The 25,636-nt window shown below is 46.3% G+C and overlaps 1 protein-coding gene across 1 annotated transcript in view; it reads left to right on the forward strand.

Annotated features, from left to right (window-relative positions):
• Positions 1-654: 654 nt before the first annotated feature.
• Positions 655-25,636, forward strand: part of LOC138580775 (receptor expression-enhancing protein 2-like) — a 238,275-nt gene continuing 213,293 nt past the window's right edge. The window contains exon 1 of the mRNA XM_069651589.1: positions 655-825. Within this exon, the coding sequence (XP_069507690.1) occupies positions 794-825 (32 nt within the window). The 5' untranslated portion in view covers positions 655-793. The remainder of the gene's footprint in view (positions 826-25,636) is intronic.

A 25,636-nucleotide genomic window follows, 5' to 3' on the forward strand; every position in this document is an offset into this window, starting at 1 on the left:
GTGCTTCAAGGTGTGAGATACACAGGCAGTGAGCGCGGCTGTGCTCCAAGGGGCTAGATGCCCACCTAAAGTGAGTAGGCTCTGAGCCATGGAGTGAGACTGTGAGAGACGCATGCAATGAGTGGGACTGTACTCCAGTATGTAAGCTTGCAGCCAATGTGTGAGTGTGTGTGTCAAGGAGTGGGGCAGTCATCTGAAGGGTGAAACTGCTCCAGCAAATGAAATGAGGTAATGCTGAAGATGTGACATACACACCTGGTGAGATAATATTCCCGATTTAAGTCCCTAATTAGTGAGACGGTGCCAAGGGTTTGATTCGGTAGTGAGACCTGTGTGGCGTGGACAATTCGCCGGTTTAGAGACGTATGATATTACGCCGGCACCTGCTTTAATCCTCAGCTCCTTTAATCGGCTCACAATACAGGCTTCCCCTTTAAGGGCCCCTCCCGGAATCGGGCGGAGAGGGGACTGCGGCAGAGCGAGGGAGCGCGTGGGGGAAGCCAGTCAGCCCCCAGCAGCGCAGGAGCCCCCAGAGGAGAGGGTTGACTGGGCCCCGGCCGCAGTGTCGCCGCCACACCTGCCCAAGGCCGGACCTTTCCCAGGGGAGCGGGGGCTGCGCATGCGCGAGAGCCGTCCCTGCTGCAGCACCTCGGCATAGCCAGAGCATCCTCGCGCCCCGCCCAGGACACACCGTGGCTCCGTGGCGAGCGGGGGCTGCCGTATAGGGGTGACTGGAGCGCCCGAAGTGTCTCCCCGGCCCCACCACAGCCAGGACTGAGCAGCGAGCGGCAGGATGGTGTCCTGGGCCATCTCCCGTCTGGTGGTGTGAGTACCACAGTGAGGGGATGGGCGGGTGGGCGAGGTGGAGCTTGCACGCGCCTGTTATTGATGATCTACTGTACCCAGTCTGCTGCACCATGCACCCATCATCAGCAACAGCCCGCTGTTATAAGGCCCCCGCTGCACGACAGGCCTGATTTATAGAACTCGGCGTCCCCATCGCCAAATCACCCCAATTACATCACAGCCGTGCCTAGCTTGGCACCACCCCACATCATCGAGGAGACCATTGTGGGCCCCACCCTCATAGACACTCCACAGTGGCTTTCGTCGATCCCCCTGGAACTCACTCCTCCAACACCTGGTACTGCTCAGTCATAGAGGCCCACTAGACTCCGCCTAACCCCGTCACCAGGCTTCCTGCACACCTTCACAAATTCCACTACACCTCCGTATAGTCTGCCCCCACCGTCCCCCCTCTCAACCCCACCAGGGACTGAGCAGGACCGGGAGGGTTTCACCCCATCTCTTCTGCTTGTCCACAGGGAGGGCTGAGAACATAGTAATTACCCGACACCTGCATTTCTCCACACTTAAAGGGAGAGCTTTGGCGGTATTGCCCCTTGGCTTTTTGCATGCAGCAATTACCGTAAATATAGGTAAATTCCTAGGAAACCTGCATAATTAGACCCATACTACTGGCAGTATTTCGGTTATATCCTATTGATTAACAATGCATATCCATCCCTACCCATAGAATTGCATATGGTGCAGGGGTGGTGCTCACCGCTAGTGTATGCATCAAGAGGCACAGAGGACTTGGTGATTTTTAAATTTTATTTACTGTCATACAGTACAAATTGTAATTTTAACACAAACAACATTAACAATTCATCATGATAGAACATTTCATAAGTGACCAATGATAATACAACCTAACCTACACGCCCTGCTTATCATCATAAAAGCAAGCACTAAAATACCACTGCACAAGCCTTCAAAAACTACAATATACGTGTAGATAAACGCAGTTCATTACCATTTAAGATCCTCCTCCATAAATCGTGCTCTGTGGCAATAAAATTCATCTCTGTAATTTGAGTCTGCTGTGTCCCCAGGCTAGGGCACTGGACACACAAATGTTTTAGAGTCTCTACTTGCTTGTGAAAATGGTGACAAAGTCTCTGGTCGTGTGGAACATTATTTAGGCGACCCAAAGTTTCTTGCATTGGCACCAAATTTAGCCTGAGTCTTCAAATTTGAAGCCTAAAGTGTCTTGATGGGTGCTTTTTCAAATAGGCGGCAACATTTTTGATTGTGTACATAATCACCAAAGCATTGATATTGCAACAAAGATTCTCGTAAATTAGCCCATGCATGTCTAGATAATTTTATCTTTGTAGTTTTGGGTGCGTTTCCCAGTTCTTCCTTGGATGCACCTATTAATTGTAATATTTTTAAACATTCAGATGACCTATCTACTAATACCCTACATGGACCTTTACTCCACACAGCATTCAAACCTTCATGAATTGAGACAGGCGGTGGGGGCCAAAATACTTGCGAACATCTGCAACTTACCACAGTCAATCATAGTTTCAATCGGCAACTGTTCCAATTCATGCAGTCTCCCCACTAATGGGACTGACTGGGGTAAATGCAGTAGCCCTCGCCAAATTAGTCCTTCCAGTTTGGCCCACTCAATTCGTAACCTCCTTGTTAGTGCCCCATATATAAGTTTTGGGACCATTTGTTGTTTATACAGCTTTAACACTGGGAGAATCGAGAATCTTCAGAATTTAGTGTCAAAAAGGTGCAACTTAACAAGTGCTCCCACAAAATTGGCCTTCAAGTCTGCCAGGAGCTCAGGATCACCCAAGTTTTCATAAACAAGCGTCCCTATGTATGTGAATTTACTGACCACCTCAAGAATACCAGTTTTAAATTTCCAGGGTATAATTTTTGCATTTTTTTTCTGCCTCCTTTTAATGCCAGAACATTTGACTTCACTGTATTTAATGACAATTCCAGGCTATCCAAGAAATCTTCTACTGCGCTCAAAGCTCTTTGTAGACCAATAGCGGTTAGATCACAGATTACAATATCATCTGCATACAGTAGATGTTGACTGATCAGCTCTCCCAGCCTTGGGGGAAGGGGGGTTGTCCTAACTTTTCACAAGTCGTTCACTATACCCCATATATAGAAACAGAATGGAAAAGGGCCCAACACACATCCCTGGCTCAAGCCCCTATTGGTCTCAATCCAAGGTGTATACCCTCCAAAGGCATCGAGTCTCACCCTAATTCTTGTGCCCATATGCATTTCCTCTAGTATTCCTCACAACGAGGATGGACAACCCCGGTCATGCAGCTTTCTCCAAAGCAAGGCCCAATTTACATGGACAAAAGCCTTGCTAATGTCCAAAAAATGCCAGGAACGTAGGATTGGCCTGAGCTTTTGCTTGATGGGCAAGCAGATCCAACACGAAACTATTTAGGGCGGTCCCCATACCTTTTTTCGAAAGGCCGTTTGATAGGTGTGCAAGGAATTATTCATGCGCCCACTTTTGAAGCTCTTTTGGCATAGTTTTTGCAATTTTATTTGAGGCATCCAAAAGTGATATGGGCCTATAGAATAAAGGGGACGACCGACGCCTCACTTAAAGACCAATATTATAGTAGCAGCAGACCAGGTTTCCGGGAGGGCTTTTTTATTGAGGATACTTGCGAACAACTCTCACAATAATTTAGACCAGTAGTTCGGATTTTCTTTATAAGTCAAATTTGAAAGGGAGCATTAGATTGCTTGCTCCTTTTAATCAACAGAGTAATGTCCTCAAGGTCTCACTTAAGTGTCCCCTTCCACCCGGCCTGCGTCCAAACAGGAGTGCAACTGTGCCCCAACTTTATATACAATTCCGTAAAATGATTGACCCAAATTTTCTCAGAGATCCAGTGGGACTGCAGGAAAGACTCTCTGCCTTGAGGCTTAATTAATTGCCAAAATCTGCCTGAGTTATTTCCTGACATACAGGCCAGCATCTTTTCTGCATCATTAACGTAGAGCACACATTGCCTCCCCTTTAACCAATTCCTATAAACTTGTCGTATCCTGCGGACCTCCTCTATATAACAACCAACTGCGGCCTTTTTTAACGTCCCTATGCAATAGTTTCTTACAGGACTGAATCTCTATGTCAAAGGCATGGGTCCCACCTATTTTATGCGCCTCCTTCTTCAAGAATCTATCCGTAGTTAGGCTACCCAAAACCTCCCGTATTGATGAGGAGAAGCCTTCGGGGCAGCATAAATACTCCAATCTCTTTGTCGACATATTAGCAATCACCTCTTCAAAAGCCCTTGCCAATTTAGGTGCCCATCTCACCTCACAGTTTCTTCGATGTATTTCCACTAACATGTGCATATCTTTTTCTAACTTTTTTAAGTGAAGAGTAGTCCTGTACATTTTAATGCATGGTCACTCGGGGCCGGTGAATTTATTACCAGTGAACCATCCCTCAGTGCTACATCAGAAGAGACAAACACATAATCTAAAGTTGTTTTCCACGGTCCAGTCATCCAGGAAAAACTGGGGGGTTAGTAATGACCTGCCCGTGCAATGTGCATTAAGGGAGGACTATTGCTCCATTTAGTAGTAAAAATCATGTATTAAGTACAGTATTTCTGGAATCCGGTTTCAAGGCACGGCGATAACGCAATTGTACACCAACAAAAAGATTAAATGCACATAATTATACAAATACATAGGACCAAACTTGGTATAAACCATAATCCGGAGTTTCATTAGTTCAAGGTACTCATAATAAGTACACATTTTGCTTTATGGACCTTGGGTCTACACGGAACAGTGCTCTGGCAAGAAGCATGTAGCTCTGTCTTGTTCCAGCCCAATTCCTTCCCTAGACCTAAGTATCCGCTTTGGAACAGGAAAATCAAGCAGAGTTTCAATAAGTGTTGACAAATAATTTTGAGCAAAACTATGTAGGATTTTCCAAAATTAAAACCTATCTCTCGCATGAATCTGATCCTTGATCGGCATCCAGCCCAGCATGTCACGAGCTGAAGAAACATGATCATGCTTACTTAACCGTAAGAGCACCCTGACTGCTCACCCTGACTGCTCTGTTTTGAACTGCTGCAAGCCTATTTAGACATTTCTAGGCACTTCCCAAATAGAGCGACGTACGGTATTGGACCCCGGGAGGAAGCCACTACCTGCACTAAAGCTTCAACAAAGATTCTTCTCATCTGACAGATGACTGTATCTACTTAAATAGTACAGATGAAAATGAACCACCTTTACTAGAGCCTGCACCTGAGGAGAAAAAGAAAGACGGCTGTCAAATAGACAGCAAGGTTCTTAACTGAATCCATTGCTTTCAGCAGAGAGTTGGATCGTTGCTGGCCATTTAAATGGAAAGGACTCGTTAGAGAAACACCCAGTTAGCCTAACTTCAGTCTTTTGTCCGTTACAGTGTCAGCAATTATCTTGTATATAGCGTTGCATTATTCCAAGACACTCATCCACCATTAGTGCTTCTTCTGGGTCCCCATGAAGATCCATCAGTTTTTGTGTGTCCTCAGCATAAATCTGACACTCAAAGCCGAAATCATCGACCACCTGTTCTAGTGGGCGTATATCAATGTTAAACAGAAGAGGGGATCGGGAGGAACCCTGTGGAAAACCACAGGGAGTCAGACTGCTGGGTGAGATAGAATCGCCCATCTTCACCCTCTGGTTTCTATCCTCCAGCAAGGAGATAGTCCAAGTTATTGCAGGACCCAGGATCTTCATTTTGTTCTTGAGCTGATAATCAGAATACCATAATCCACAGACAGATCCAGTAAGATTAAAGCGGCTGGCCTTCCTGCACCAAGTTGAAGCAGTTTTTTCCAAATGCAGAGAGCAGCAGTTTCAGTGCTCCTGTCTGAACGGAAACCTGATTGGTTATCCATAAGAAGAGGTTCTTTCTTGACATACGCTGAAATTTGGGCTTTTTCCTCACTTTCTAGATTTTTACTAACAAAAGGAAGATTGGAGATTAGATCTAAAATTTGCAGTGATCGAGGTATCGAAATGAGCGTTTTTCAAAAGTGGAATAGCAAAGCCTTCTTTCAATTGGTTTAAACGGTGCCTCTTTGTAATGAGGCAGTAGCAATAACATTAAGGTAATTGGGTGTTCACTTGACCTTTTCTCTTAATTTGAAGGAGAAATCCCTTGAATGGGGGTTATTTCCAGTATGGTATTAGGCAAATACCTCATCACTGCATTATTAGGCAGAAAGTAAAAACAGGAGGTTTTTGAAATACCACCTGCTTTGACCATTATTGATTAACCTACAATGATGGCCTAAACGTTGAAGGCTTGTGTTTGCTTTCTGGCTTTTTATGTACAAGCTTGGAACAGCCTTCCTTAACCCTTCTTTCCTTTCCAGACATAAATCCTCTTCCATATGTACCCTTCTTGCTCTCCCCAGACAATCTGTTGGTCACCCTCTTCCCTGTAACTCCTAGAATCATCACCAAGGTTCCCTGTCCTCCATAGCACTCCCTTGTCCTCAGGAATTGAGTCCATGCACGCATGATCTAAATACAATGTGGTGGAACTGTAACTCACTGCACCTCCATAATAGACGATGTTGTACCTCAATCATAAACCATGCTGCAGCTCCATGATATACCAAGCAGGCTTGCTGCAACTTTGTCATAGAGCCCATTTGATCACACTGAACCTCCATCACAGACCCCAGTAAACTTCAACTCCAGTCCCTGCTGAATCCTAATGCAACTCCATCATGGGCACTGCCGCACTCGTATATATGTGTTCCACTACACCCCTGTGATGAACTTCCGTGCCCTTCCAGGACCATCATCTTAAAGCCACAGCTCACTACTTCAACACCATTAAAGGTCTCAATGCACCCCACTGAACCTCATGATGGACCCCACTATACCAGTGACTTAATCTCCATGATAACGCCTCCCCCCTCCCAGAAACTCCTTAATGGACCTCCATTATAGACGTAAAGCATTTGCATCCGAGATCCCCCTGGATCCAAAGGCAACTCTCTCACACAATCCACAGTGTGATGGAGGACCTCAAAGCAACAGGTCACTTTTGATCTACAACACTCACTTCAGGTACAGAAGGTACCATGTCTACAAAGATGTCTTTAAAACCAGGGCTGAGGAACATTTCTGACCTACAAAATAACAAAAAGGAACACTTTTACCAAAACATAAACTTTTTATTTGCAACCCACAATAATTGTGCTACAGTGCAAAGCAACAGACGATACAAACCGTATATGATGCACATTTGGGCTATCAGGTTATCAAATATTTGACAGTAAATTATAGCATCATTAAACCCACTGATCCTCAGCAATGCCTTACTTCCACATAGTAGCACTGATAAGTCTGTCAGTATAGTTTCTCTGTTGACATGGCTGGCACATAGAGGAACAGAGTCATACAAATGCATGCCTCTGGCTGCCAAGATCCATCGTAACCTCTCCAACCATATATAGTAACTTCCCTCAACAGAAATTGGAATCCCATATTTCTGACACCTTAAATTCATCAATACCGTCCACCTCAATTGATGGTGGGGGTTTCACCATATGACCAACGAAATCCACCTCAACAGCATTTACCCGAGACATGCAGGACACAGAATGGATCGTCAAAGCCCCAGGAAAAACCGACAGAGGGTTAATTATTCATTCACTAAAACAGCAAGATTAAAATGATTCAAAATGCATCACCAATGGCATACTACAAAGGTCCTTTCCTAGAGCTATCCATGATCATCTTCGTAATGATTGTATGTTTCTTAGAATTAACAGCAATCACATCAGACCGTAAGCATTGAATGCAAACATTCCTCAAAAGCGGACCTCTTTTTTGGGGAATCACATTAGGAAGAACCTGTGGATCTAACTGATAAAAAAACAAAACAAAGGTCTTCTACTGAATAATGCACCAGCATGTTACAAGCAACCTCTGCTGCGAGCAACAACATCTTCCAGTGACGTTTGTGGCATTCACACCCAACAGCAGATGGTACCCTACAGTATGGGTCACCGCCTCTGTCTGTGCATTGGTCTCTGGATGATAGCTGGAGGGAAGGCACCAAAAGCCGATTGGCCACTCCCCAAACGTTTTCAACATAGTGTGACTCTTGTTCAGAAATCTTACAAGATAATCTATGAAGCAAAACTCCCTATCCAATAATGTGAGGCCTTTAAGCTTCTGTTGGACAACCCGCTATAGGTGTAAAATGTACATGTAACTGAATTTATCATTATGGTGGCAAACCCTTCAGACAAAGGGAACTGTGTAATAAACTGAGTAGAAAAGGCATGCCAAGGATGATCTCGAAGGGTCCGCCATGGTGATTGCCGAGATTATTTACTCCGGACAAAAGCCACAGAGCCTGTAACAGACAAGCCCCTGCCTGTCACAAACTCGGCACTCCAGGATCAATAATGCGTCAACTCCAAAGTTGCCATCACTACAGGGTACCTTGAGTAACCATATCGTCACTTGTCTCTAACATCTTCCTTCACCAGGTACAAAAAGCTGCAAATGTTGGGAAAAGCAATAAACCATTCTATCACAACTTCCAGAAGGATGGCAATGAAGCCACTTTTCTCTGCCAGTTGCCAACGGCTCTCCTACTTGAGCACAATAGTTAGACATATGACCTGATAAAGAAGAATCAAAACAGAAAGAGGACTCTCCTCCTGATCTAACTCAGAGCAGCGCCTTGACATAACATCTGCTCCGATATGTTAGTCCCAGGCAGGTAATTAACTAAACTGAAGGTCCCACTGTGCCAGCAGCTTTTCCTAAGCCGAAATGCTGAAGCATCTGCAGACTTTCTATAAACTGCACAAATCTCAAAGGGGAATCAAGCTACCCGCAACAGATGCTTCTGGCCCGCACAGGGCTGCTTCATTTCAAACCACTCTTGAGTGGAATAGCTTTCATATGCCGTTTGGGCTCATCACCCACCTTAATCTGCAGAAGAAGGTAAGCACCTATTAGGGCCAACTTTGTAAAGATAAGAGCTCCAGCTGGGACAGAGTGTGAAATATTAATAATCGATGGCAATTTGCAAGGCAAAACAGTTCTTCATCCTCCTGACGTTTAACGCTTTATTTGTATTTGTATTTATATTTATTATTTGTATAGCGTGCAAAACCCAAGGGTATCTAGGTGCTTGAGCTTAAGAGAATGGTTAGTGTTTCTGGTTACATAAAGGGAAGCTCAAAAAGTAGTTGCAACAGCGTGACGAAACAATTACATGTCAAGCAAAGAGCAAAAACTTAAGGTGAGCAAACGCAGGGAGCCTGGCCCCTGTTGCAGGTAGGCTTCTACACAAGGAAGCAAAAAGTCAAATAGGGCAAATTCAAGGAGGCTCACCCCATGTTGTAGGGTGGCTTCTACACAAGGATGCACAGAGTCAAATAAGGCACATTCAAGGAGACTAGGTCACCCCATGTTGCAGGGCGGCTTCTACACAAAGAAGCAAAGAGTCAAATAAGGCACATTCAAGGAGGCTCACCCCATGTTGCAGGGCAGCTTCTACACTAGGATGTAAAGAGTCAAATAAGGCAAACTCAGGGAGGCTCACCCCATGTTGCGAGGCCGCCTGTACACAGAGATGCAGAGTGAAAGGTCAAATAGAAGTATGATCGGGTGGGCAGCAACTAGGCTCCGAGCGTCCGGCTCCCACCTCCTGGTTGCTCTCATTGGCCTATCTGGGCCAGGACCACCAATGGGAGGGGGAGTGGGGCCAAGCCAGCAGAGAAAACGGCTCCGGGAAGTGATACAGCCATTTTGGGATGGTGGTGTGACAAAAGGGCCAAGTACAGCAAAAACAGAAATGCAGCACAAATCAAAATGAAAGTGGCAGGCAAAGCAGAGAATGGAAGTAGTAGAATTCTCCATCTGCCTTTGTAAATTGCCCATAATTATTGCAGAAAAAATTGGAAACCACGCCATGAGCGCAGTGTAGACTGCAGCATGTGAAAGGCTTACCCTTTGAAGGTGCATGCTCTGTGCACGTACAGAAGAGGGTGAGAGTGCTCCAGCACCTCGCGGAACGTGGCTCCTTCCAGGAATGCAGGAGAAGAAGTGAAGAGGACAACGGCAGGCCTCGTCGCGGGCCTTCGTGGCAGTGGACGTCTCCCGCTTCCTGGTTGCTCTCATTGGCCTGTCTGAGCGGGACAACCAATGGGAGGTGGGGGGTAAGGTCAAGCCAGCAGAGAAAATATTTCCAGGAAGTGGCACGGAGAATGGAAGTAGTAGAATTCTCTAATTGTGATAGTCCACACACTGCTGCAATGTTGGTGTAGCAATGGGCACGAAAAGCAAAGTGGACCCAGCAGGAGATTGTGTTATCAGTGCTTCATTTTTGGGGGTGTTTGCCGGGGCCCATCCCTGGCACTTATTTGTGAGGCCCGGCACTTATTGTCTCAGACTCGGTTTCATTATGATGTGATGTTTTGGCAATTTTGTAATTTTACCTGTCGGTAGTATGCACACAACAAGCAACAGTGTTAATCGGGTATGTGTCTTCAACCTAGGCTAGCTCATTCTAGAACATAAGTACATTCACCCACACTTGTGTGGCAGTGCTAGTTATCAATTTTCATGAATAACAATGAGTTGGAAGTTGAGAATGCTGGGCATTCGTGCTGACCATGCCCACATGCTGCTCCAGTCAGCCTGCATACCATGGTGCAGCTGGTTGTTTACTGTAATAACCAGCAGCAGTGCCACAGAAGGTTGTGTTGACAACAAGAGGGCACCGAGCAACACCAGCATTGGGGCAATGCCAGGACAAAAACTTCTGCCAAAGAGGAGCACCTGATCTGAGCAAACAAGAAGAGCTTGCTGCAGTGTTTCACAGGAAAGTTTGCCGGTTTAGTAATGATTTTGCCTGCATTTATCCATCAATCTACCAAAGGAGGTAAGCATTTTTGCTCTATCTTCTAGGGCTATACAGTCAAAAAGTTCCACTTGTAGCATAGAATCTGAGCAAAGTGCTGACGATGATTATGTGTTTAAAGAAGCAATTAAACACGTTTCATTTCAAGCTATAACTGGTATAGTATGTTGTGTTATTTTATGTTATGTTGATTGGTATTTGTAACTTGCATATCTGCCATAATCGGTGCATCCATTAACCTTCAAAGAGCCGATGCGAGTTGCAGCTTTAACCCAAATAGGTTGATATCATTGGGAGCAGCCGTGGGAGGTAGCAGGCGTGGCATGGAGACGCCCTCACCAAAGAGGTTAAATATTTGGGCCCTGGCACTTATTCTTTTGCAAATTAAGCAATGCTCGTTATGAACATTCTCATTCTTCCAAGTCTCCTCATTTTATGATAACTCATATATGAGACCCAACTCAATACCACATTCAGAGATGCCTGGCAGAGACAGAACTGTATATACAGGCTTCTAAAATATCTGCAAAAGCCTGTGATGGACACGTTGGCCCATACCCATCACTTATGCTCTTATACGCCTGAAAGTTCTCGATTCTAATATCCCAAATCTGCCAGGTAATTCTTTGGTCGAATGTTTGGGCTAGGGATGCTTGCTCTTTGGGGAGGATGGAGCGCTTCCTTCCCATCGTCTGGGTTGTGTACTGAAAATTCTCTGTTCTCGAAGGACATTGATTGCCTCCTTGTTAAGGCCCTCCCAGTTTTTGCCTATTTTGTCTCTTTGATCCCATCTGATAAACACCCATAAAGCAGCATTCAGCACATGTCCAAGGCACTGACCGACTGGGGTATATCTTCTGCAGTCCACATTAGCTCTCTGGAGGGCATATATTAGACACATTAATCATCCCCCTTGCCTTTGGTCGTGGTGGCTCGGGCACTGCAACTCTTTTGAGGGGTAGAAGGAATGGCTAGCACCAATAACGCATGTAAGCCCTTGCGGGTAGCCTAGGGGAATGTTAAGGGGCCGAACTCCCCAGTTAAACTCAATAAGGTGCTGACACATCTGGCAAAAGGGTTCCATGTGTTAATATCCCTGCACAAATATCGCGATATTGACCCATGGATCCTGCGGGGGACTTCTTTATACACCCTTTTCCCCATCCCACCACGTAGGATATTCCAAAACCCTGCCCCCCACCCCCTTACCGACAAAACACTTTCGCACAACATGAACGACAACGGACTAACACCAGAGCCATTTGCCTGACATATCCCAATACAAGGGTCAGGCAAAGTCAGGCAGTTGACTAGAATCACACACACCTGACAGCACTTTCCCTTCCACACAGGGATAAAAGGTGGAGCATGGCAGCACACTACGAGCAAAGGTTGACCGCACAACGTGAGAGATAACTCAGCATGGCAGTTCAAGAGAGATTGAAAGACAGCGCAAGTTGAGAGGATACCAAGGGGAGCAGTGACCTTGCCCTTATCGACAGAGATCCGGGAACCTTGAGAAAAGGAATCGTAAGACCGCGAACAACAGCCAGCGTGTGTTGCAGCAGATGTCAACGGTGCCTGGGCGCCGCCTCCGCTGATAGCCAAGCTGGGGAGAGATGCATGGTCCAATGGTACTGGCCTTCACTGTACCAAAAATAAAGCAAAGCACGTCATCACAGCCGGTGAGTCGAGAGGGAGAGCCGATAAAGAAACCGAACTGTGTTGAGCGAAAGTGGCTAATTGAACTTTGGATAAAACAAAGAACTGTTGACAAAAGGAAAGGGGAAGGCCAGCATAGCCGAATCAAACACCACGTGGGTGTTCACTCGAGAAACGCGAGGCGATTACCCTGCTATTGAACTGCAGATACCAGAAGGCCTTGGGATAAAGGCGAGAAGAGGGGTCAAAGTGGTCATACAGGGTTCTTGTAAAATCCTCCGCACAGTCAAAAGTCTTTGACCAACGGATGATTGTGAAGGAAAGGGAAATTAATCCTGCATGGTGAAAAGACATTAAGACTTTGTAACTGTAGGCGTCTACAGTTCCATGAACAAGGTGTTGACAGGAGTGAACCTGTGGAGGGATGACCACAGTGAACTGTTTTGCAACGGTTGGCAAGAGTGAACCCGAAGGAGGGAGGCTGACAATTGAAAAGGGGTCCGAAACCGAAAGGGGGAAATCCAGGGGTGGAAAGTCACCACCCAAAGTTTGTTGAGAATGGAACTGTTTAATTGAGTCGTCTAATAGTAAGGTGAGGGGTCTGTGCCCAGAAGAGTGGGACCCAGGGGTGAAGCCACCACCCAAAGCCATACGTGGAACAGAACTTTGTTTGTTGAATCTATCAGGCCTTCGAAGACAAGAGACTTTTTACTGAAAAGAGACTTAACCATCGAAGAACCTGATAGCCAGAACAGAACTGTCGGCTCGTGCTGGGAAAGCTTGAGTGTGTGCTGTGCTCAGGAGAACCACTGTGTCTGTGCTAAAAACGTAGGGAAGGGAGACCCTGACAATCGCATCCTGACTTATTATTTGTGAACACTTCCTTCTTTATTGAAACCCCTATCCATTTGGCAATAGGTTTTTATTAGTATAGGCCTTTTTACTTTGGCAAGACGCCACGAGGACTGCCTTATTTTTCATTTGATTATCAACGCTTGCTCCCATCTTAGATTTAGGTTTAGGTTAGGCGTTTTTCCAACCTGCATATTGTTTAAATACACACCCTTGAATCGTGATCACTTGTGTCTTGTCTTTACTATTGCCACCATGGGTTCCTTACATACCATTCAGCTTTGGTTTTAGCTTTCTTCTTCATTTCATTAGGGCATAAAGAGATAAAATGAATTGCATTTCTATTAAGCTTCATATACTGCTCCAGAATAGTTTTGTCATTGGAGTGCTCATCGCATATAACTGAAATATTGTCGAGAATGGAGAAATATGTCCGGTTTCACAACGTGATTTAACAGGTTGGATCATTTCACAATTTTTCTAGTGTGCCCCTTTAGCTCCATTGGGCGTACAGGGTAAAGGTCCCTGATGGTACCTTTCTCCCCAGAACTACCCAAAAGTTCAAGCATCAAGGGGTAATGGTCTCTTTCCGACCTTTCGCTAATCATAAAGTCTCCAACTCTTGCGTAGTCTTTCCCAGAGATCAGAATGATCAATTAAGGAGCTTCTGTTATGGCCAAAGAAGGTTTTTTGGCAGGTTTGTCACAGAGAAAACGCCCATTGCAAGCCCTAAGATTCATATGGAAAAGAATACAGGCTGACACAACTGCAAGGGTGTGGGTACGGGGAGGGGCCGGAGTATTTAGTGCAGGGATATCCCAGCCCTGATCCTGGTCTCCCCACTGGTCTGATAGGTGTTTTCAATGGTTCTATTTGTAAGATGAGATCTCCGGCCACCAGCGTGTAGTTGGAACACAGGGCTGGAAGACGTTTTTTTATTAATTAAATACTGGAGATTGACTAATGTTGCCAATCCCAAAATAGGTCTATTGTATATGTTATAGAAGTATAACAGGTCGTCGGTGGCCATCCAGAACTGAAGTGATTGCCGGTCTGGGCTGCCATTATCAACTACTTCAGTCCTCCAACCCAAAGAAATCTCCACCTACACCAACATACCATCACTTGGCCTGCCACGTTTCACCTTACTGGCAGCCAAGTGGGAGGTTTGATAACCCTGGATGAAGACCGGCTCAATTGCCCAGGTTTCCTGCAAGGCTACAATATGAAAATCACTAATGAAAGCACTCCACCCCGGGAACCACCAAAGTTTAGGCACACCTGCTTTATTCCAAGATAATATTTTGTGGCCCGAAGAACCCCCTGCATTATATACTGGGTTCCCACCCAGTCAGTCCACTTCCTCCAGATCTGTAAAAAAACCACCTAAACCTACTCTAGGAGTATTTGGGGGGAAAGTAAGTCTAGACCTTTGCTATATTCAACAGATGATGTTTTCCTGTTTCTATTGGTCATCAGTTCGATTGTACTAATGCAATCTGTACGTTACCAATCATATATTCTTGTCCTGCCTCACTCTCCATAGCTTCTGGTCAGAGGTCTTTGTCTCTCTCCAGGACAAGCATTTCTCCAAGCAGAGAGTGGGAGGTAGATCCCTTTCCTCGTCTGGCTCCTCCCTCTGGAATGGCCTCCCTCCTCCACCTCCCCCCCAAGACTTGAGCCAGATCTTCTTAATTTCTAGAAACTTCTCAAGCATTTCGTTTTCTCCTCTTCGTTCCCTCTTCCCTTCCCATGCTAATTCTCCATCTGCCACTGAGACTGGGGCTTGGTACCTTCAAAGCCATACAGGGGCCAGACCAACCCCCTTCCGGTCCCACCAGCATCCTTTGCCAGCACTTGCCCATGGCTCCCTTTCCCGAACTAGCCCAACTTGGTCCTCCCTGTCCATTGCACTCATCCCTCCCCCCTCTTCTCCTAGCACTTGCTGCCTTGACCAGCCCAGCACTTGCCCGCCCCCCACCCATGGGGGTACCCCACTCCTGCACTTCTCCCTCTACCCCCCTCCTTGCACTTATTACCTTGTCATGCACTTCAAGGAAGGTGTCATCCCCGATCCGATCAAAAGAATGTGGGCCCTGTCACTTTTGAAAAAAAAAGTCCCTTGAGCCAGCACTTTGTTCTACTTTCCAATTGTCCCTATTTGTTGACAAGCCTGGAAAAGGCGGCTTCAATTCGGCTAAGGGATCACATCGAGGACATCAAGCTTTTAGAGGACCCATGAGTTGGGTTTCACCCCGGAGTGTGGCATAGAAACAGCTTTACTTGATTTGAGGGAGAACCTCCTCCAATTGATGGAGTTGTATGGGTCTGGCATACCTTTGCTGCTCGACCTATTGGGCAGCATTTGATACAATCGAACACCTGATTCTACTAGATTGACTCACTGTGGACCTGGTATTCAATCTAGCTGGTTTCATTCCTTCCTAATGGGTTATTTTCGGTTAAAGTAGAGTACCATGATTCTCTCTCTGCTACATTGAACTGTGGGGTACCACCGGCTCTTGCCTTTCAGACGTTCTATTTAATGTGTATGTTACACCTCTTCATGACTTACTGGTCGAGCAGAAGTGGCCTTTCACAACTACGCTGACAATCGTCGGATACCGCTAAGATCGACGGGTACCTCTGAGGAAAATCTGGAAGATATCCAGGCCATTTTCAATCTTCTTGAGTCCTGGATATGAGAGAATTGTTTTGAAATCTCATTCAATCTAAAACTGAATTTCTTCTTCTTTACACAGATCATCTAAAATCTCAGGTTACATCTTTTTATCCTTACATTTCTAGCCCTCAGGAAAAAAATACAATTAAAAAATCAAATCACTTGGTCTATTTGATGCCACTTTGCCTATGCCAACCAGGTGAATGTCATTATATGCTTATGAATTAAATCCATCCTGCCCCATCAGAAGAAATGTGTGCCGGCATTGATTGGGCAACTATCGGCACCAAGCTAGATTATTATAATGTTTTGTTCCTGGGGGCTCATGAGATTATCTTCCAACAGCACCAGGTTCTGCACAACACTTCAGCTTGAATTTTAACCAGCACGAGGTCTCCTATTTCGCCTATGCCGAAGAGACTTCACTACTGTCAGTGATGGCCAGGCTTAGGTTTAAGGTGCTGACCCTCATGCATAATCTCTTCTTTGGCCGGGCTCTGACTTATCTGAGGGAAATATTTCATGGCTTACGTTCAGCCAATAAATACATAGTTTCTATTTCCACTGTTTTAAACTTTAAAAAAAAGCCCTAGGCCTGTCCTTTCAGGTATTAGCTCTGAGTCTCTGGAATGCTTTGCCATTTGAGATCCGCAACACCAGCACCTTGCTGGCTATTCGTGCGAAACTAAAGACACACCTGCCGTTCTCAGCTGTTCCCACCACTGCGTCCTGCTGTCGGTTATTTGTACTTAGATTCCCATCAGGGTTGTAACTGCAAGACCAATGAACTGAAACCAAATCAATGTTGCTGCAACCCTTGGGTGTGCCAAAGATTGGTGACTAATCAGCAGTGGTATTTAGATCAAATGCCGAGGTGTCTCGCCGTTCACCAAGATACTCCCCTAGGGCCTTATTCTGCATCTACTGGCCAGAATCCTGGCCACTATAATCAACTGCGTAATCTGTGTCCTAAGTAGACTTTTGAATAACTGGGATATTTTTCTTTACTTGGCCAAAGTGTGGTCTATGTCCAATCTGCGTTCCAGTAAACCTGGAGTTTTAAACATCTTTTCACAGAAAAGGCACAATCGCCTTCGCCATTTAGTAGTGAACCACAGCTAAATGACTTATGATAGCCTAAAGAATCGAAACTCAAGGTAGTGAAACTCTCCCAACCTTTACTTTGCCGCTCAAGGGTGGGTGCATTCTTTTCCTGACACCTTTCCAGCAAGTGAAACACAATTGAGTACCAAATGACGATTCTCTCCACTGTTTAAACATAGACCAATTACTTGATGCCGACCCTTTTCATCAAGCAGCAATCATATCCATTGCTTCTTCTGACACCAAAAAGGCTGAAGGATTAGAACGAAAATTGCGGCCGCTTCTCTTTTTTTTTCCCCAGCTCAAGGCTGGTGTCATCCAGTATGACCAGTTGAAGCAAACCTTGAAAACACGCTGGTCGGGAAACCCTGGCTACCTGGTTCTTGATTTGTATCCTTCAATCCCTACAGTCCTTTCCAGAGATCCGATTCTGCGGCTAACTGCTTAGCTGGGTGATGTCGGCAATAACCTTGCTGTTGCTCACAAAGAGCCTCTGGTCGTAAATGTTATAGCCCAAGGGAGAGCAGGGCCAGTCGGATTACTTATCAGGAATCGCACTCGATACCCGCTTAATGGGATCAGCCTGAAAGCATGAGACTTGAACAAATGTACAAGGGAAGGAGTTCCTTACCGATGTTTGGGTGGCTACTAAAAACTAGCCAGATAAACCAGTCCTTTTTATTCTCGCTGCCAAATCCCAATCACATCGCAATTGCAACCGTAAGGTAAGTATCCTCTTCCTGAACGGTCTGAACCTTGTTATATACATTATGTAATCTAGAGGCCAACGTCTGCATCAGATTCATCATGCAACTGCACATGTGTGTGTTGCAACCTGTCAAAATCAAGCGGCTGCTCTGCTCATGGATGCTTCTTGGCAGCTTGCAATGCTATGAACCTTTCCTGATGTCACTGTGCAACCTCTGATAGGGCTTGCAATAGTCATTTGGTTCCGATCCACAGGCCCAGCCCAGCAGAACTCCAGCTAGAAGGCATAGGTAATAAGAGTTGCAATGAAACTTTCCTTGTGGCAGCTTCACCCTAAGTACTGCCGAGAAACTACCTTACAAGATGAAAGTACGCAAATGCCATGATGACTTAGCAAGCCTCTCATCTTTCTATTTGCAAACAGTGCTGTACAAACGGGTGCAGACACCTTAGAAAGGAAAACCCACCTGCAAAATCATAAATCATGATCCAGATACTGCAAACACTAGTAGCACACCAAGTGGAACCGCTGAATCGGCGAACTGGGATGCAACCCGGTTCACAACTACTGAAAACCTGCCAGTCACTGCTGCCATGCCATCCCCGGCACATTACACATCATTGACCAAAATAAAATGTTGTTGAGCTGGAGCTCAAGACTAGCTCCTGGGCATAGAAGAACACCCAGTGAACAGGCGAGCCAATAGTATAACTATGGTGACACACATCTAACTTCAATCCAAGATTCAATCAGTGGCGCTTATTTTTGAAGCGGCACATTTTTTGGGTAGATTTCAGAGGACTCAACGTGTAATTAAAAAAAGGAGGGATATTCTAATCCAATTCTTAAAATGAGGCACAATAAAAGCAAAGAGCTGATTGGGTATGTCCTCTGCATTAAGCTTTTGATCAGCACCTCTCTTTGAGGTATTGTTGACTTGCTAAAATTATGACATTTTGCATAGTTACCAAAAAAACACAATTGAAAATGTGATTGAGATACTTATTTATGGGCATTCCAAATGGCCAACACAAATTTAGAATTGCATGCCTGTGTCCTTAAGGCACAGGTGGCTGTGGAGTCAAAAGTAGCCGCAGGGAGTAGTCTGTATTACGCTACCCATCTTCTATTAAGCTACACGTAGGACCAAGTGGCACCCAGCTGCCAGTTATTTCGACTTCTGCACATAGATTGCACTGCCCCCCCATCCTATGTCACACTTTTTTTCAATCCAAATTCACTTACTTTGAAGAGCATCATATTACCCCTTTCTAGAGCCTGTAAACGCAGGTCTCATAGAGTGGAAAGAATTAGAAAGATGGAAAACACAGATCAAAGTAGAGTGAAAGGGGGAACACAAAGGAAAGTGAGATTCAAGCCCACTGCAAAGACCTGGAGTAGAAAAGGCCGCATTTCCATAACAAGCCGCCCAAGGAAGTAAGGAGAGGACTGGACAGTGCGGGTAGGCGGACTAAGATGGAAAAAGCATTGTGAGAAAGGTGTTGTGTTGGTTGCTTTTGTACCTCCTCACACCGCTGTCGGGCCATCTTATAGCACTAAGGATAAAGAGAAGAGAGGGATCTAGCAGGAGTAGTTGAGGACACAGTAAGCACCATGTTGCCGCATGCCCATAACATACAGCGCCCAGGAAGATGTAGTAGGTCCGCGCAGTTTGCTGAAGTTGGATAGAAATCTAAGAAGTTATGAGAGACCACACAGAGTTCTGGGGCCCATGTGGAGATGGGCAGAGGTTTAGGCATAATAATGTGGTGGATGGAGGGCTGTGCATCTTGGTGAGTCTGGGCATAGCCATGAAAAGTATGTCTAGGGTGGACAGAGTTATGTGCAGCGTGTTGACTCGGACTGGAGCCTGGGCAGCGTGGCGAGGCAGAGGAAAGTCTGAGAAGCATAGGGAGTCAGACCAAGGCCTGGGCAAGATGGGCAGAAATCTGGTTTCAGTATGAAATGGCTAGAGGTCTGGTCATCACAGTGTGGCATAATGGCAACTGATTAGAATGATGAGTCAGCTAAACATTGGTGCCCTGAGTGGTTTAGCAAGCACTGTGAGCCTGACTGAGTCTGTGGCAGTGTACTGCGGTAGATGGAAGTGTGGTTCATGTAAGGAGTTATGGGCAGCACAATGAGGAGGAAGGCTGGCCGGCTGCATCATGAGGGCTTAGTAGAATATCTCCTTTGCCCTTTTTTTGAACAAGGTTATCGGTAGTTTAGAACTGATTGGTACTGTTTAATGATGCACTGTCTGTCTGTCTGCTATCCTTCTGTGCCGCCAATGATCTCTGCCTTAATGCCAGTAAGACTGCGATTCTCCTCATCGGCACACCTGCTCCCTCCTTTCCTGTCACTCTCTGGCCAGCCTTTCTTGGCCCTCTTCCTGCTCCCACCTGTGAGGCTAAAAACCTCGGGGTCATCTTCTACTCCACACCCTCCTTCTGTCCTCCCATCTCTGATGTCTTTACGAAGTCACACTACCAGCTGCACCTCCTCGGATGTATTCTTCCTTTCCTCTCCTTCCCCTAGAAGTTCACTGTCTCCAGAGCTCTGGTTCTCTCTAGGCTGGACTACTGCAACAGCCTCTTTCTTAATCTACCTGCCTCTACTCCCTGCCCTCGGCAACTCATTTAAAACAGGACTGCGAGACTTGTCCTTGGCCTCAAGCCCAGTGATCGTATCTCTCCATGACTGAAATCTCTGCGCTGGCTCCCAGTGGCAGCGAGGATTACGTTAAAAAAGCCTGGAGCCTCAATACCTTAAACTCTCTCTTTGTAAATATCTTCCTTCTCGAGTTCTTCGCTCATCCGCCTCCAACTCCCTCGGGGTCAGTCACAATTCCAAGCAATGCGTTGGAGGTAGATCTTTCTTCTACTGGGGCCTCCCTCTGGAACAGCCTCCCTGCCTCTCTGAAACTTGAGGAGAACCATCTCCAGTTGTGGAAGCACCTAAAGACCTTCCTCTTTGCTTCTGCTTTCTCTCCTCCTCTCCCCTGTTGATCTCCTGGCTGAAACCGAAACTGCACTGGTTACCTGCTACCCTCTGTTCTCAGGCCCAGGTCTCCTCCCCTGCTAGTTGCACACCTGCACTGCCCCCCTGGCAACGCTTGCACACAGGGACTGTTTCTGTATCCCTACAGCCCCCTACCAGCACTTGACACCTGATGTCTGCACTTAGCCATGCACTTGCCACCAGCTGGCCGCCCTTTTCATTTGTTTTATTTATTTTACTGTGTAACCTATGCACTGTGCTGCCCCCTCCCCCCTTCCCCCCGCACTTCTCCCCTTCCCTTCACTTGCGTGCTCTCAATGTCACCTGGCCTAGTAAAATCGCTCTGTCTTCCCTCTGTTCCCCCTCCCTTGCCTCGTCGCGCCTTGAAACACTTGTGTATAGGCGCGTTATAAATGCCATAGGATGATATATCCTATCGCCCTTAATCATTGTAGCCAGTGATTGTGATATTTCTGAGGAGGTCCTTTCTCTCCTAGCTGCCATTTCCTTCCCCAATGAGAATGATGGCATAGACGCCCTGCAGATATGAACCACAGGGTGCTGACCAAGCCTTTATAATACACATATGTACAAGGTTACCTCCAATGCAAGTAACCATGTATTGTTTTCTTGGGAGAAGAGGACACCCTGAAAGAATCGCAGCCTTCACGATGTGACTGAGCTCATTCCATCCACCAACAAACACGCAAGCCCAAAAATCCACATTTTGTTCTTCTGATTTCCAGAACATTTACAAACACTGACTAGCCTTTCAGTCAGTCTGCACTCTCTTCAGCTGATTGGCTTTAGGGTGGAAGTGACGCCAGGCAGCTGGAGAAGGTCTTCCCTCACACACCCAGCATAACACATGCCCTTAGTCTGAGAGTAGTGTGAATGTTAAAAAGAAAACCTGGGGAAATCCTGACTCCGTCCAAACTTTGCGTATTTGGAACATAGTGAAATATGCACATGTGCTAAAACCTTGGGGATCACCACATGTGTGAATACAAGACAATTCCAGGTACACAGTAAACCGATGAAACAATAACTTTTTTTTTAACATTCTTTTTATTGATTTTAACATATAACCAGCTTCAACAACAAGCAAACCCTTCTCCCTCCTCCCCCTACGCTCCCCCACCTGTGTTTCCTAGGAATTCAGGATGGCAGTAAATGATCACATGGTCACGACAATCAGTGCAGTATACTGGATTAAAACCGGTTCAGAATACGAATTCTGTGAGGACACCACTGCAACATATAGTCACTCTGCAAATATTGCAGGAGAGTACCCCAGTCCACGTGAAAGTTCTCCGGGGTACCCTGTACCCTATGGGTCATCCACTCCATAGTGACAAAGTGCCATACTTTTCTGAGCCATTGGAGTTGTGTTGGGGGTGCCCACTGTTTCCAGCACTGAGCTATCGCTAGCCATGCTGCTATCACCAAAACCATAATCACTTTCCGCTGGCGCCTAGTATAGACTGTCTGTTTCGGGTCACAAAGTCCTGCCAGCCATACTCCTTCCCCCAAAGTCTCAACCCCTTGGACCATTTTTCCTGCTTGGGTCTCAAGTTCCGTCCAAAAGCCTTCCAGAGCTGGACACACACTCCAAATGTGCTTCCAGTCCCCTCGTTGGTGGCACCCCCGCCAACACTGTCCATCCTTGTTAGGAAATATTGTTTGTAGTCTTTCTGGTGTCAGGTGCCACTGCAGTAAGACGGTATGCCACATTTCCCTTAGATGGGTCGACCTAGTCAGTTTGGATACATTTTGCCAGGCTTCCTCCCAGAAGTGCCGTGGTATCTTCTCCCCCAGTGCCGCCTCCCACTTCTTCATGTAACTCCACCAGACTTCCTCCCCTTGCGAGTTCATGTGTGCATATAGGTTAAATATCAATTTCCGAGTACCTGTGTCTATTGTCAGGAAGATTTCAAAACTTGTAAAGGCCCTTGTTCCTGCTTCCCTATTGACAGGGGATGAAAGCCAATGGATTAGTTGAGTATGCTGATACCTATCTGACCCTGTCAAACCAAATTCTCTGACACATACTCCAAAGGACCTAAGTGACTGTGCAGGGTACATATCACAAATCTTTGTGCAGCGAGCCTGTTTCCAGGAGGATAATGCCTTCGGGTCCATCCCCGGTGGGAAGACAGGATTGCCAAATAACGGTGTGAAAGGGGAATGATGAGTTGTCAGGCCCCCCCCCCTTTTTGACTGCAGTGTCCCATGCGTTAAGGGTTACTCTCAGGATTTCACTTATTTTAGTGTTCACAAGTCTGTTTCTTGTGGGACCAAAGGAGGTTTGAGAGCGGGGCACCCGCTACTGCCATATCCTGCTTAGTCCACTTATGCTGAGGAGTGTCCGCCACCCATTCTTTGATCACTCAGAGTTGCACGGCTTCATAGTACTTCTTAAAGTGCGGAAAAGCCAGGCCACCCTCGCCCAAATGAGCCGTCATCGTGGCCATTTCTAGTCTTGGTTTCTTGTTCTGCCACACATAGGCTGACGTCATCTTGTTCAATGATCTTTAGAATGACTTGGGGAGCCTTATAGGAAGGGCCTGAAAATAATAGAGGGCCTTCGGAAGGATTGTCAATTTGACTGCGCAATCCGCCCCCACCACGAGGTAGAGAGGGGGGACCACCTTGCCAGGAGCTATTGTAATTGAAGTAGTAGGCCCGGGTAGTTAGCCTTGTAGACCTGTGCCACTGAGGGGGTAAGTTTGACTCGGAGATATGTTATATTGTTTTGTGCCACTTGCATCCACAACGCCTGGGCCAGTCTTGCTATTGCTGAGGGGTCCTCTGGAACGTTTAGGATCTCCGATTTATTCTTATTTATTTTGAGGCCTGAGACGGCTCCAAAAGCCTCCAATTCCTGCATAAGCACTGGCAGAGACTTCGTTGGTTAAGTTAGGGCTACCAGCATATCGTCGGCGAAAGCCATAGTTTTGTGCTCAAGACCCCCCCATCTGAATCCTTTTAATTTGCCGATTGAGATGTATCGTCGCAAAGAGGGGTTCCAGAAATAAGGCATAAGGCATACATGAGAGGGGACAGCGGTCATCCTTGTTTTGTTCTTCCCTCCTGGGCGACTGGTTCGGACAAGAAGCCGTTAATTGAGCTTCTCAGGACATGGCTGTTGTAGTTGGACTTTCAGGTAGGATTCTTCAAATCCCATATGCTCCATTGTGTAAAAGAGCTGTGACCATTTGAGGGGGTCAAACGCTTTCTCAGCCTCCAGTGCCACCAGTATTGCTCGTACGTTCCGCCTTTTCTATTAGGTGGCAGACTCTCCTGGTGTTGTCTGTTGTTTGTCTCATGGGGACAAAGCCTGCCTGATCCGTGTCTACTAGAGATGCCAAATGCTCTGTCAGTCTGTTGGCAAGGACTTTTGTATAGAGTTTTGCATCTAAGTTTATCAGGGAAATTGGCCTGGATCCTTACCCGGCTTTAGGAATAGCACTACCTTCGCCTCATTCATTGAGGGCGTGACGTTCCCCTGAGACTTAAATGTGTTAAAGAGTAGCGTGAGCCTAGGGACCAGCGAGGTTCGGAATTTTTTATAGAAGACCTCTGTATAGCCATCTGGTCCTGGCGCCTTGTTCTTTGGGAGTTGTTTGGTAGCCTGGAGTACTTCTCCCGGTGCACTGTTCTCGTTCATCCGGACTGTTAGTGCAGTAAAGGTTCTGATAGAAGGTTTGCATGATCTCACCCATTTTGCCGACTGTGGTTTTTCTGATTGCCATTGGGATCTTCCAGCACCAAAATCGTCCTCTCCTTGACCTTCTCCCAGAGCTGGTGAGCAAGCAGTGTATCCGCCTTGTTGGCAAGCAAGTAATACCTTTGCTTTGTTCGTAGGAGTAAGTGTTCCACTTTCCTCGTGAGAAGGAGGTCCAATTGCCCCTGGATGTGCTGCATTGCCCTTGTCTTGGCTCTACTAGGGTTGGCCACCACTTCTTTCTGGGCCGTTCGCAGTCGTGTCTCCAGGTCATGCTCCCATTGCGCCATTTGTTTATCTCTCCTAGCTCTAAGGGCAAGTAGCTCACCTCTTAGGACCGCCTTGAAGGCGTCCCACACCATCTCTTGCGAGGTCTCTTCAGTGTCATTTTCGGCGAAGTATGTATCTATCTTCTCCTGTATTTGTTCTACTATTGTTCTGTCTTGCAAGAGATCGGACGAAAACCTCCAGGACCAAGCACCCCTTTCTCTATTTCTGAGTGCTATAGAAGCTATAACTGGGGCATGGTCCGAAAGAGAAATGGGACCTACCTCCACCTCCTCAATTTTGCCTATTAGGGGCGTAGATGCCCATATGTGGTCTATTATTGACAGTGAATTATGAATGTGGGAGAAGTGTGTGTAGCCTGGCCTCTCTGCATTCTTCGCCCGCAATACATCATGCAGGGAGAGGAACTCAAATGCTTTCTTCGGTGCCCCCGAGGGGGCTTTCAGGTCTGTATTAGTTTTTGTGCTCTTGTCTTGAATGGGATTCCAAGCCAGGTTCCGATCCCGCCCAGGATAATGCCTCCTGTCGAAAATTTCTCCAGTTCATCCAGCATGTGTAGCAAGAAGGATTCTTGTCCCACATTCGGCGCGTATACAGACGCCAGAGTTACTGGTCTCCCTTCAATTGTAATGTTCAGGAACACATATCTCCCCTCTTTATCCGCACTGTAGTTGTGGATCTGTGCCTTCAGAGAGTCTTTCACGGCCACCAGAACTCCCGCCCTCTTGCCCTCGGCATTAGATTGGTACATATGTCTTGCGCCTTTAATTCTGGCGCTGCTTTTGCGCTCCTTTTTATGTGTGTCTCCTGATAAAGTAAGATGTCAGTCTTCTGTTTCCAGGCTTG

Source organism: Ambystoma mexicanum, chromosome 3p, assembly GCF_040938575.1.
Source record: "Ambystoma mexicanum isolate Mex_15411 chromosome 3p, UKY_AmexF1_1, whole genome shotgun sequence".
NCBI lineage: Eukaryota > Metazoa > Chordata > Amphibia > Caudata > Ambystomatidae > Ambystoma > Ambystoma mexicanum.